At 37.3% G+C, this 13,733-nt stretch overlaps 2 protein-coding genes across 8 annotated transcripts in view; one reads left to right on the forward strand and one right to left on the reverse strand.

The window, feature by feature from the left end:
- The window catches only part of RPS6KB1 (ribosomal protein S6 kinase B1), a 38,942-nt gene that overhangs the window by 14,992 nt on the left and 10,217 nt on the right, over positions 1-13,733 (forward strand). For 2 of the 5 annotated variants that reach the window (XM_029211263.1, XM_029211264.1), the window contains exons 5-12: positions 4,671-4,818; positions 6,892-6,949; positions 8,407-8,507; positions 10,884-10,974; positions 11,158-11,248; positions 11,764-11,871; positions 12,173-12,235; positions 12,427-12,504. In XM_029211263.1, coding sequence (XP_029067096.1) covers positions 4,671-4,818; positions 6,892-6,949; positions 8,407-8,507; positions 10,884-10,974; positions 11,158-11,248; positions 11,764-11,871; positions 12,173-12,235; positions 12,427-12,504 — 738 coding nt within the window. Of the gene's footprint in view, positions 1-4,670; positions 4,819-6,891; positions 6,950-8,406; positions 8,508-10,883; positions 10,975-11,157; positions 11,253-11,763; positions 11,872-12,172; positions 12,236-12,426; positions 12,505-13,733 lie in introns of all 5 variants that reach the window. The other 3 variants (XR_003791884.1, XR_003791883.1, XM_029211265.1) reach the window with 3 other exon arrangements.
- RNFT1 (ring finger protein, transmembrane 1) overlaps positions 3,500-13,733 on the reverse strand; it is a 34,077-nt gene continuing 23,843 nt past the window's right edge. The window contains exons 9-10 of one of the 3 annotated variants that reach the window (XM_029211269.1): positions 5,305-5,406; positions 3,500-4,384 (exon numbers count right to left, since the gene is read on the reverse strand). In XM_029211269.1, the coding sequence (XP_029067102.1) occupies positions 5,311-5,406 (96 nt within the window). In that variant the 3' untranslated portion in view covers positions 3,500-4,384; positions 5,305-5,310. Of the gene's footprint in view, positions 4,385-4,902; positions 4,924-5,288; positions 5,407-13,733 lie in introns of those variants that run through there. The other 2 variants (XM_029211268.1, XM_029211270.1) reach the window with 2 other exon arrangements.

The following is a 13,733-nucleotide window of genomic DNA, read 5'->3' on the forward strand; positions in this document are numbered from 1 at the left end:
CAGTCTTTTTTCCCCCACTCCCAAGTCTTATTGCCCTGGTGTCTTCCATGTCCTTGTACTAAATAAGTAATCAATTGCCTAGCCTTCTTATTTCTTGTTGATCCGAACTCGTCAGCATTCCCCTCCATTCCACTTCACCAGCCCCCATAGCTGTGTCCTCCACCCCTGAAACACTGGACTATAATAGAGCAGTAACATTCTCACTTATTTTTTCCCGCAATGCCTGGTCTTTGGCCCTAAGCCCTTTTAGTGCTTTGATCTTTCTGTTTTTTCTTCAAGTTCTTAGCCCCGTTCTAATCTCAGTTTATTCCTAATCTAGCCTAATCAACATGATCTGCCACTTCAGTCACCTGCTATCCCATTGACCTTATGTTCAGGAAAGCTCTAATCTAATCAGTTTATTTGTTAATGCTCCTTTATTCCTGTATCTCAGTTACTGAACATCACTGGCAGAAATCACAGAAACTTTTAAATGGCTACTGGGACAAATTCATAGTCCCGAACTCATGTGGACACTTAGAACTCACCAAATGTCCTTAGACAACTCCTTCCATTCTCTACAACTATTAGAGCCTATACTATCAGTCCCACTATTCTTTTTTAGCAGACTGCCTCTCTTTCTATTTGAGGCTGTCAGATCTGATTCCCTTCAACTTCCTGTTCTAATCCTTGTCCCCAGTACCATATTGTCTACATTTTCACCTGTCTTTACTTCCCTCTCTCTAGGCTTAGTGGGAGATGTGTTCCTCCTTCTTTCCAAGGCTAAACACTCTCTTTATGTTTTGGATCCCATCACTTTCTGCCTGTTCAGGGTCTTTGTCACTTCTGCCTCTTTTTTCCATCCTCTATCCTAACTTCTTTCTTTATATAAATATATTCATGTCTTTGCCATATTTAGAAAACAAATCCTTTCTTCACTCGAGGTCTATTGTAGCTTCCAGTCTCTGCCTTTCATAGCTGAATTTCTTGAGAAGTCATGTTTTATTATTTTTTTCACTCACTATATTTTGACTTCACAACTCTACTCTTTTGATGAAATGCTTGTCCCCTACATCACCAGTGATCTCCTAATTGCTGAATCCAGTGGTCTTTACTTAACTCATCCTTAATTTACCTCTCTGTTATATTGAAGCTATTGATCACAGCATTTTGAAACTCCGCTCCCTTGACTTCTATGATTCTTCTTTACTATTTCTTCATCTCCTCTTCTTGGCCTCTTCTCAGACTTTCTCAAAATTATTTATTAAAAAAATTTAAACCTCCTGAACAGTTAAAAAATAATGCATCTTTGAAATTTTTCAAACTTCCCAAAGAGTTACAAGAATAGTACAGTGATAACCAATTGTTAAGTTTGCCATATTTTCTTTGTCTGCCCCTCCCTCAGTTTCTCCTCTCTCAGTATGTATGTGTGTGTATATTCAAAGTTTTAATTTTTTTGGTATACAATTTGAAAGTTATTTGTAGACATGGCACTTCGCCCTTAAATTCTTTAGTATGTATCTCTTAAGAATAAGGGCATTACATAACTACAGTGTAATTGTCACATTTGGGAAATTTAACATTGATATACTATACTGTTTTCTAATACATCGTCCATACTCAGACTTCCCCAGTTGTGTCAGTAATCTCCTTTATAGCTATTTTGTTTTGTTTTTAACATCCAGGATTTAATCAAGGATCACACATTGCATTGAGTAGCCCTGTGTCTTTAGTTTCCTTTACTGTAGAGTACTGTGTCTTTAGTTTCTTTTACTTTAGTTTCCTTTACTTTTTCGTCATTCATGACATTGACATTTTTTGAAGACTCTGGGCCCAGTTGTTTTGCAGAGTATCCCTAATTTGGATATGGTTCATTGTTTCCTCATGAAAACACTTAAATTTTAAATTTAGGTTAAATGCTTTCTGCAGGAATATTTTACAGGAGCATTGTGTTCTCAGTGCATGGGCTCAGGAAGCACAAAATGCTGGTCTGTCTCATTTGGTGAGACTGAGTTTGATCACTTTGTTAAGGTGGTGTCCACCAAACTTCCCATTCTACCGATACCTTTTTCCCTCTGTAATTAAAAAGTATCTATGGAATGAAAGTTAGAGATTGTGTTAATATTCTGTCCTAATAATCTTCTACACCCAATGGTTTTATTATCCATTGTCTCTTAGCCAAATCAAATAATACTCTGGTGATTATAAAATGGAGACTTTTCTATTTTTATCATTTTTTTCTGTATTGTCATTCTTCTGTAAAGAAGAGCTTTTCATACTTGCTTTTTCAAATTTAATTTTTTTTAATAGTATGGACATTTTTTCAGTGTGTTATCCATTTCTTTCATTATTCAAATTTTGGTCCGCAAATTTTCCCAGGTTTTGCTAGAGAGAGCTCCATTAAGATGGCTTCTGTGTCCTTTTAACATATCCCTGTTAGTTTTTGAGTAGTTCCTTACTTTCTGTATAATAGCGTGCTCCAGGTTTACCTTGCACTTTCCCTGACCCTGGCCTAGAACTGTCTTATTCTCCATGGAACCCTGTTTTTTTTTCGTAGAGAAACCAAGATCTGGGTGCCAAGCTATACTTTTTGCTACTGAAGTCTCATTGTTCCTGGCTCTTTCAGTACACAGAGCTAGGAAGTTTTGTTTTTGTTTTAAATCATGGCTACATATTGATATTCCTAATTTCAGTCCAATTCCGTAGGGTTCTTCTTTCCTCAGCCTACATTTGCATCTCTGTTTTTCCACAGTGAGAAAAGCCTGGTAACAACATCAGTACATTTACTCATTTGCTTAGTTGTACAATACATGCATAATAGTTTGAGAATTATAATACCAATACTATGAGTAGCTATAAACCTACTAAGTGTGGTTTAAGATTTTTTGGCAATTTTTTTAATGCTTACATATATGTCACTAAGAATGTTCAATGTAAAGTTATTTAAATATTTTTTTCCTTTTGTGGTAAAATTATCAAAGTAATAGTCAATTAAATTTATGTATTTCTGTTGTATTCAATTTTATTTCCTTCCCCCATCCAGATGTAATTTTATTTTTGAAATGTATAAAACATTAACATGGTTCAGAATTTAATAATCACAATAATGATATTTGATTTAGGTAAGAAAAGAAATGAATGATAAAACCCTTCAGGTTTTACTCAGAGGTCCCATTCCCTTTCCTGCCTTTCCACTATCATTAGCTTTTTTTTTTTTTTTAAATAGGTTTCTTGTTGGGATGTTTTATGTTATTGTTATTTTTTTGGACACGCCACATGGCATGCGGGATCTTAGTTCCCCAACCAGGGATCGGACCTGGGCCCTTGTCAGTGATAGTGCCGAGTCCTAACCACTGGACCGCCAGGGAATTCCCTGTATCATTAGCTTTTGGCTTAATTTAGGTGTGCTCATTATTGCAGATATAAGCATGTACCTATTATATATATTCTTATTTCCACTGTTACACAAAAGGTAGCATACTGTGTTACTGCTGTGCCATATATGCTCTTTTGCACCTTGCTTTCAGAGATGTTCCTCATTCTTTTTACAGTTTTTTTACACAGGGTTTTCATGCAGTATCCTATGCATGGACATTTAGGTTGTTTCTAATGTTTCACTTTTACAAATAATATTGCAACCAATGGCCACGTATATAGGCTTTTTCATGTTACTAGAGGTGTACAAGAACTTAGAATTTAAGACTTAGCATGTCCAAAGCAATATATCATTTTCCCAAAACTTTTTTCTTTGTTTCCATTTCCTGTTATTGAATGACACCATTACTTACACAGAAACCATGGTATCATCATTTCTTCTCATATCTCCTTAGTCAGCGAGTGCTAATGATGCACTTTTACCCTTTTTTTCCCCACTTTCATTTTCTTAGTTACAGGTTTTACTTCTTGCTTAGTTTACTAGCCTTCTAACTGGTGTCGTTTCTTCCCTAAAACTTCACACTGCTACTAGAACTGTCTTTCTTAAAGCCAAAGGTTATTCACTTACCTTACCTCAGCATTTCTCCTCTGCCTCTAAAAGAAGATTCAAATGCCTTTGCCTAGATGCCCAGGCCTTCCATTTCCTATATGTCCAGCCTAAAACATGTCCTAACCACTTCTAACCATACTGAACTACTTTTAGATCCTCAAGACGTGTCCCATCCTGTCAAGCCTCTTTTGCACTGGGAATGCCTTTTTTTTTTTTTTTTAATACCCTCTACATTTCATCTTAATAACTTTTTATGATACAGCTTAGGTATCTCCACCTCCAGGAAGTCTTCTTGCCAGGTCAGATGTAGCTCCCATGGCACCTTGTGCTTAGCTCCATTGACTCATCTCTCTTCCCTGGGACTTTGGGCTCCTGTGGGCTAGAGACTCCTTCTGTTGGTTCTGCTTTCTTGTTAAGAGCCTATAAAATAGTAGACATTCAACAGTTAGTGAATATATGAATAAATTTGATCTGTTTACATTAAAACAGATTATTTAGGTTTTCATTTACATGTTTACTACAAAAAATCCAAACAGTGCAGATGTATATAAGAAGTGAATGTCTTCCATTACCCCATCTCAGTCTCCAGTGGGAACTATGATTAATAGTTTAATGTTGGCAAGAAAAGCACAAAATAGATTTTCCAGTTACTATAGGATAAAAATGTCTACTACTTTGTTCTTATAGATCATCTCTTTTCCTTTAGGCAATGATAGTAAGAAATGCTAAAGATACAGCTCATACAAAAGCAGAACGGAATATTCTGGAGGAAGTAAAGCATCCCTTCATTGTGGATTTAATTTATGCCTTTCAGACTGGTGGAAAACTCTACCTCATCCTTGAGTATCTCAGCGGTCAGTACATAGCTTGGTGTAATTATTTGCATTAGCTCCAGAAACTTGGTCAAAACATTATTTTCCAATAGAAAAATGCTTTTTCCCAATGTGACCAAATAGTTCCTAAAATTGACAAATACATTGACATAAGGAATTCAGATGTGACGAAATGTTTCTTTTTGCAGACAAATGTGAAGGAAACTTTAAAGGTTAAGTCTTTTTCCCCATCTGTAATATTTTATCTTAATCCCATTGTAATCAATTAAAGGAGCAAATAGCTAATTGATAGCCATCAAATTGACTACGCTTGGGTAAGATCATATAATTCAAATAAACCACTGATTTATTTTTTTGTAAACTGACATGGAAAACTTAGAGTGTTGTTTAAGGTAATGAGTATTTTTGGTATTGCATCTTTAAACAGAAGAGTTTTTTGTTTAATGTAGTCTTATTGATAGATTTTGCAGTTTACATTGGAAATCACCCACCTTTTCCAGGGCTTACCCCCTCCTAGGAATTTGTGGTACCCCATAGCATTTCAAGATCACAGGTATCTATTTCCAGCAAACACACTTGAGTTTTCTGAAAAACAGATTTCACAGGAGCCTGTAACATGGAACAGAAATTTGCAGAATTTAGTCACTTTTTTGTGACGGTTGTTTTTTTCTTGTACATTTATTTTAACATAGTTTCAGATTTCCGCAAAAACGTTCTAAGAACAGGACAAAGAATTCCCAAGTACTCTTCACCTAGATTCCCCAAGTGTTATCATTTTACCACATTGTTTTGTTTCATCATTCTCTTTCTCTCCCTCTCTGTATATGTACGTGTGTGTATATAGATGTGTATATACACACACATATGTGTATATATGTTCATAATTTTTTTCCTGAACTCTTTAAGAGAGTGTCACAGACATGATTTCCCTTTACCCCTAAATGCTTCAATGTATATTTTTCTGAAATTAAAGACAGTATCTTACATAACTGTACTAAAATTATCAAAATAGGAAATTAACATTAATACAATAATCTCTCTCAGTTTCCTTTAATCTGGAACAGTTCCTCAGTCTTTCTTTGTCTTTCATGACCTTGACATTTTTGAAAAGTACAGTTTAGTTACTTTGTAGAATGTATCAGTTTGGGCTTATATGGTGTTTCCTCAGGATTAGATTCAGGTTATGCATTTTGGGGAGGACCATCGAAGTGACATTGTATCCTTCTCTGTGTATCAGAGCAAGAGGTACATGATATTTGTATCTTTGTTCCATTACTGTTGATGTTAACTTTGATCATATGTATAAGGTGATGTCTGCCAGTTTTTTTTTTCTGGTGAAATTTTCCTTTTGTAATTAGTAAGTATCTTGAGGAGATACTTTGAAATTATTTAAATATCTCATCTTTCATCAAACTTTCACATACAGTTTTAGCATCCATTGATTCTTGCCTGAAACAATTAACTATGATGACTGCCAAGTGATTTTTCTTACTCCATCATGGCTTCTTCATTTATTATTTGGCATTCTGCTGTAACGAAGAGCTTTCCATTTATCTATTCACTGATTTACATCATTGTGGATTCATGGATTCTAAGATTTTTCAGTAGGATATCACACTTTATTATCATTGTTTATTTTGATATTCAAACAGTGCCATACTATTTACAAGGACATTGCCAAATTCATCCAGTTTAAGAGTTCTGAAAATGTGGAATATGGGCATTCACTAATTTGCAAGGATGGTTTAATTACATACTAACATTTTTCTAAATGCCGGTAAAATGTTAGAGAAGCTTTAATCAAGATTTTTTTTTTAACCGCAGGTCTGGAATCTATAAATATTTTGAAGTTTATAGATGTAAAACCTAGAATTCCAAAACTTGTATATTTCACATAAGACTAAGAACACTGCTAAAAATGGAATACTGAGGACTTAGTTTTAAACCTGTAATGTTTAGGATCTGTTTTTTATTTTTAAAGGGTTGATGTCTTTTAATTATGGCTGAAAGGAAAGCACAAACCCTCTCATTAGAATGGATTGTTGGGAAAAAAAAGATTGCTTTGTTTCTAATGTCTTTTTCTTTTCTTTACAGGAGGAGAATTATTTATGCAGTTAGAAAGAGAAGGAATATTTATGGAAGACACAGCCTGGTAAGTGAAATTTTTGTGGTTGTATGGATTCAGGTAATAATTCATATAATTAAAAGCAAAGTCCTGTTCCCACTGTGGGCAGCCAGATGATTCAGTAAATTGTTCTGGAGCCAGTTGGTCACTCAGGACTCTAAGAGGGAGGAGAAGCAGCTTTGGGACTTGGCAGCCATTGGAGGTCACATCATTCCTTTGCCCCCAGGCTTTGGGTGGAACGTTCTTCACACCAGTTCCTAACAGAACCATTCTCACTGGGGCTTTCTTTCCTTGAATTGGTAAGCTGCCTGCCTTGGCTCTGGGTGAATGTGGTTTTCCAGTAAAACTTTATGTGTGGAGCAATGGAAAGTATCAGAAATCATCTCCTCTTTTTTTGTAGACTTTCCAGTTCCCAAGGTGCAGTCTTAGGGAGGTGATAAGCCTGCACATATCATCTGTGGATTGATTCAATGGCCAGGATGGGATCTACCCTCATATTTCTTAAGATGGCATCTGCTTCAAATTAAAAATATACACACCCTTTTGTGAGATGACAGTATTGGGTAACAATAAATCAGTTTATCCTACACATTAATTGAATAGAAAACACTTAAATGTTTTTTCTACCTTAATTACCAAACTGCATTCCATTGTTTAATTTCAGGCCTTTTCTAACACAGAAGCTGCATTTAAGAGCCTTAGGGATGAAGTGCCCTTTTTGGAGGAGGCTCTCTGAGCCATGTTGGAGGCTGTGTTTGTGGTCCTGCTGGCTGTGAAACTGCCTCAGTCCTCTAGGACACACCCTCTCCATCCTGGAGTAATCTGCAGGATTGCAACATTGTTATGCAGCCAGTATTGCAGTGCCTTGTGCTTTTCGAATCCAGACAGGGTTGACTCAGCCCTTTATTCTTTTGAGGTAGATAAATTTGAGTGTCACACAGTTTATAGTTGTGGGCTGGCTGGCAAGAGGGAGGGCAGATACTGTGGGCATGAGCTGTATATAAATATGCAGCTGTATTAAGTAAGGGATGCGTGGGCTTCTAAGGGTCAGGTTATAAGGTATTTTTGAAACTAAGACTTGATCTCTGAGAATAACAAAGTTCCTATTTCCTATGGGATTTAAAAATTGGGGGTGGGTGGGAGAAATTTGCTTTGATCTGAATGACTATTGGCCTAGTTCCTACATAGACAGAACAAAACACGACCAGTGACAGTTTGGCATATTCTGGACTTCTTTGCAATTTTAGCAATATGTTCTAATGATGAAATAAAACATTTTATGGTTTCACTAAACGAGTGAAACGTAAATGTTTCCAATGCCTTTTGGCAGCATCCTATGCCATCTCTTTTCCCCATACCCACCCCCACTCCCACTAATTTGGTCTTTGGTGCATGTCTATTTCTTTCAAGGAATTTTGCTCCATACATAAACTGCTTTGAGTAGATTACTCTTTTTAATTTTATTAAATCACTTTTGTTTCCAGCTTTTACTTGGCAGAAATCTCCATGGCTTTGGGGCATTTACATCAAAAGGGGATCATCTACAGAGACCTGAAGCCGGAGAATATCATGCTTAATCACCAAGGTGGAGATATACTGTAAACAATTCTATAGTAAATAATCATCTTAAAATCTTCCCACACAGGTCATGGTCATTTTCAAAGCCCCATATTTATGCGTCAGTTATTATACATTGCTCCCTCAGGACTTATAGCATCATGATACTTGTACTTATGATTGATGAGATTAAAGAGAATTGAGGATAACTGGCCACAACTACCTTTTCTAGTTTAATCCTTACTCTTTATAGCTTGTCATTCTTTTGTAATCCTTACATAAAGTGTGGTGAGCCAGAAGCCAGTCCAAATACTAATTTTGGTTGGTTCCTTAAATTGGAAAGTGAATCTTAACTTTATAAATTGAGTTTTCTTTACTGATGAAATGCATAAGTATTAGAAGCAATATTTTTATGGTAAATTTTATTAATGTGATAAAAAAGGAAAGGATTAGAATTGAACCAAAATATCTGATATAACTTTGGAGGTAAAATATTTAGTAGGCATCAGTTTATTCTTGCTGTCTGCAACAACAACAGACATAAAAATCAGACAGACTAATATTCTGTGCAGCTATAGCTACGGCAAAGTGAGCCTTGATCATTACTGCATGCTGCTACACACAGTTCAACTTATGTGAGAGTAATCTGGGCTGGCTAGACTTGGCAATTCACTCACATCCCAAAGGAGCAACCAACCAACTCGGGTATCTGGGGGCTGGTGGCAGCTGCTGATCCTTAGATGTCTATCGAATGATGCAATAGGTAGTTAATGGTTTTAAATTCTTGTCCAGAAAATGGTTTATGGACAACTGATGCCAGAATAAATGTTTCAGATAGTGGGGGGTTTCTTGCTTTCCTTTCTTTTCCCCTTTTTTTGGGGGGAAATGTACTTAACCACATACATTACAGGTATCTATGTATCTCTCTCTCCCAGTTCTGCCCCCACTGCCACAAATTTAGATTCTGATTGTGAATTCTAAGGCAAGGGATAGAATAGGGAAGTGACTAGTTAATTTCTTTGATGCATAACCTGAGTGTATCAGGTGGCTCTGTGAAAATAAAGGTCATATTTCTTCTTCTGTGTCAGAGTAAAATACATACCTACATTTGAGTTAATAGTCCATTGCCTTTTCTTTTCTCGAAATAAACTTGGAACAGTAGGGTCCCTGGGGTTGCTGAACCACTGGATAGCTAATGACAGTTCATTAAAGCTAAACTTGAACTGAGATGTTCTTTGTGTAAGGTGATGAGTTTTTTTGTTTTGTTTTGTTTTTTCTTTTTTTTTTTCTTTTTTTACGCGGGCCTCTCACTGTTGTGGCCTCTCGCGTTGCGGAGCACAAGCTCCGGACGCGCAGGCTCAGCGGCCATGGCTCACAGGCGCAGCCGCTCCGCGGCATGTGGGATCTTCCCAGACTGGGACACGAACCTGTGTCTCCTGCATCGGCAGGCGGACTCTCAACCACTGCGCCACCAGGGAAGCCCCAAGGTGATGAGTTTTTCACTTTCTGGATCAAAGATGATGGTTCCATGCCATACAGCAATTTCATTTCTTTTTCCAAACTGCATTGGCAGAATAAGCTAACTTGTTATAGTGACTAAGTCTGTTTTAAGAACTGTCAGGTCACAGTTCATGGTGATAAAAGCTATGTTTGAAGTACAGTGTCACACCTTTGTTTAACATGCAGAAGATCTTTTTTATGGTCTGTGTACGTAATCCAGACTTCATCAAGTTTTCCCAGGACTTACTTGCTCAGGATGGTAAAGGATTCTTGGTATAGGTAAAGCTAGAGCCTTAGACAAGCTGTTTTTCACCTTTTTCTCATCTTTCTTTTACCTTTACTAGATAGATTATATCATTGGCAAAGGTAATTTTTTTTAGTTTGGCTGCTTTGGGTGTTCGTTGCTGCGCACGGTCTTTCTCTAGTTGCAGCAAGCGGGGGCTACCCTTCGTTGCGGTGTGCGGGCTTCTCATCGCGGTGGCTTCTATTGTTGCGGAGCATGGGCTCTAGGCACATGGGCTTCAGTAGTTGTGGCATGCGGGCTCAGTAGTTGTGGCTCGTGGGCTCTAGAGCACAGGCTCAGTAGTCGTGGTGCACGGGCTTAGTTGCTCCGCAGCACGTGGGATCTTCCCGGACCAGGGCTTGAACCCATGTCTCCTGCATTGGCAGGCGGATTCTTAACCACTGGCCACCAGGGAAGTCCCGGCAAAGATAATTTTGCCCTACCCTTAAAGGGTTATTTAGCATCCCATTTATGGATGGAACCTTGCTAGCTCTTGATGTCTCAAAAAATAAATTTAAGGCAGAAAAAGTAAAATGGAAGGATAGGTTATTGTCTTGTATGATACATTCAAATATTGCACATAGAATTCTCAGAATAACCATCTATAATCTTTCATTGTAGGTCATGTGAAACTAACAGATTTTGGACTATGCAAAGAATCTATTCATGATGGAACAGTCACACACACATTTTGTGGAACAATAGAATACATGTGAGCTGCATGTTCAAAGAAATATTACTGGTTTGGGGATAATAGCTAACTTTTACCTGGTTTAAATAATAGTGTGCTAAATTTTCTGTAGCAACACTTGGTTCTGTATATTGTTTTAAAATTTTTAATTCAGATGATAGGCAAATAGTGAATGTTTTAGGCATATTATTTTTCTCCTTGTAGGGCCCCTGAAATCTTGATGAGAAGTGGCCACAATCGTGCTGTGGATTGGTGGAGTCTGGGAGCATTAATGTATGACATGCTGACTGGAGCAGTAGGTGCACAGTTAAAAGTTGCATGTGTTATGGTCTGTGCTGAGTAGTTATTAAGTCATTACAGCAAGAGATCTTTTCTGTGCTTTTTGAAAATGTTACCAATTAAGTTATTTTAAAAAAATCTAACACTACTGATGCTTCATTAGTAGTATTATGGGCCTCTGTACTTTTATAAATATTTTCATTTAGATGATCTATGTCATGGCCTGTGGTCCTGTGAAACAGAGGTAAAACAGATACTGCCCTTATTTTAGAAATGGAGAAAGTGAAGCATAAAATCAAATGGCTCACCCATTATCACACCAAGTTAATGGTGGCAACCCAGTTGCTTCCAGGACGTTGCTATTTTCTCTGTGCCGTTGCTCAAAAACTACAGGTCTTTAGCAGTCATCCCATATCACAAAATACATTTCTGATCTCTATGTGTAACTGACTAATTCAGGAAATGAATAATTCTGTTATTTAAAATTTGATTTTTTCTATGCTGATTTTTCTCACTCTCTTCTACTCTTAGCCCCCGTTCACTGGGGAGAATAGAAAGAAAACAATTGACAAAATCCTCAAATGTAAACTCAATTTGCCTCCCTACCTCACACAAGAAGCCAGAGATCTGCTTAAAAAGGTAGGGTTCTAAAATAGGCACTCAAACCATAAGCTTCAACTACCAGGATTTAAATAGATAGAACTGAATATACATTTTGACTACAGAATCATACACAGGTGTTGACAAAAAAGCCTACAGTTTTTGCAGGCAAAGGACAAATTTGTTTGTTTAAAGATTTTCTTTTTATTCCCAAACGATATTTAGAAGTAATTAATAAATCGTACATTTGCAAGGCAAAATAGACATGCAAATTCTATAAAGAAAAATAATCAATTTGACTAGGTAAGGTTCATCAGTGTGTTTCTTTTCCTCCCTAAAGCTGCTGAAAAGAAATGCTGCTTCTCGTCTTGGAGCTGGTCCTGGGGACGCTGGAGAAGTTCAAGTAGGGATTGGCATGTTTGGTGGTTTGTGGGGAAGATAATGCTATTTTATGTATTTGTGGAGGTTATATGTAGTTGCTTATAAGTATAGCTTATTTTGTGATTGGTAACTTCAAATAGGCTGATTAGTCAGTCCAGTGAAGTCTGTTCCCCTTAACCTTTCTTCCTGCTCTTTTGTTTTGTTCTTCCCCAGGCTCATCCATTCTTCAGACATATTAACTGGGAAGAACTGCTGGCTCGGAAGGTAGAGCCCCCCTTTAAACCTCTGTTGGTATGTATTCATGAAAGCATATAATCTGAGGGACCTGGTACTTTTTTACAATAAGAAAATATCGGACCATTCAGAAACATTTTATATTTATTAATAGTTCAAAAACTTTGGTCTATCCTCTCTTCAGAATCTTTATTCTGTGCAGTTTTTTTTTTTAATTAATTTATTTGGTTGCACCGGGTCTTAGTTGCAGGAGGCGGGCTCCTTAGTTGCGGCAGGCATCTCCTTAGTTGTGGCATGAGAACTCTTAGTGGGGGCATGCATGTGGGATCTAGTTCCCTGACCAGGGATCAAACCCAGGTCCCCTGCATTGGGAGTGCAGAGTCCTACCCACTGCGCCACCAGGGAAGTCCCTCTGTGCAGTCTTTTCAGGAACTACTGCCAGCAGCAATTGATGGCTATATTAACTAGTTTAAAGTTGGTTGCCTAAGATGATTAAATATCTCAAGTACTTAGGACTTTTGTGTTTATTTGCTTTGTTTTGTTTTGCTTAACCCAACCCTATTTTGAATTTGCTTTTCTATAACAAAGTATCACAAACTAGGTGGCTTAAACAGAAATTTATTATGTCACAGTTCTAGAGGCTAGAAGTTCGGGATCAAGGTGTTGGCAGGGTTGGTTACTTTTGAAGGCTCTGAGAGACTGTTTCATGCCTTTCCCCTAGCTTTTGGTGGTTTGCTGGCAATCTTTGGCATTCCTTGGCTTGTAGGAACATCATCCTATCTCTGCCTTCATGTTCATGTGGCATTCTCCTTGTGTGTAGATCTGTGTCCACATTTTCCCTTTTTTGTAAGGACACCAGTCATATTGGGTTAGGATCCCTCCCTACTCCAGTATGACCTTATCTTAACTAATTACATCTGTAATGGCCTTCATTCCAAACAAGGTCACATTCTGAGGTACTGGGGGTTAGAACTTCATTCATTATATGACTGTTGGAGGGACATACTTCAAACCATAATATGCTTATGAGTAAATGAGTTAGCGTATTAGTTCTTGTCTTTTTCCCATCTCAAAATTTGAGAAAAGGTAGTTTCTTTTTCTATTTCTTGAGATGATGGTGGAGGAGAAGGAGTAGGATAATGATGATGATGATTTGGTCCTGGAGCACAAGGTGACTTGCTTTAAAATTTCAATATATATAACTGTAAGGATAATTAACCCTCATATACCAACTATCCAGCTTCAAACATTATTAAGTCATCTTGTTTAAATGTAAACATAACCAC

The sequence above is a fragment of the Monodon monoceros genome, unplaced genomic scaffold, assembly GCF_005190385.1.
Source record: "Monodon monoceros isolate NGI ecotype Baffin Bay Population unplaced genomic scaffold, NGI_Narwhal_1 Super_Scaffold_9, whole genome shotgun sequence".
NCBI lineage: Eukaryota > Metazoa > Chordata > Mammalia > Artiodactyla > Monodontidae > Monodon > Monodon monoceros.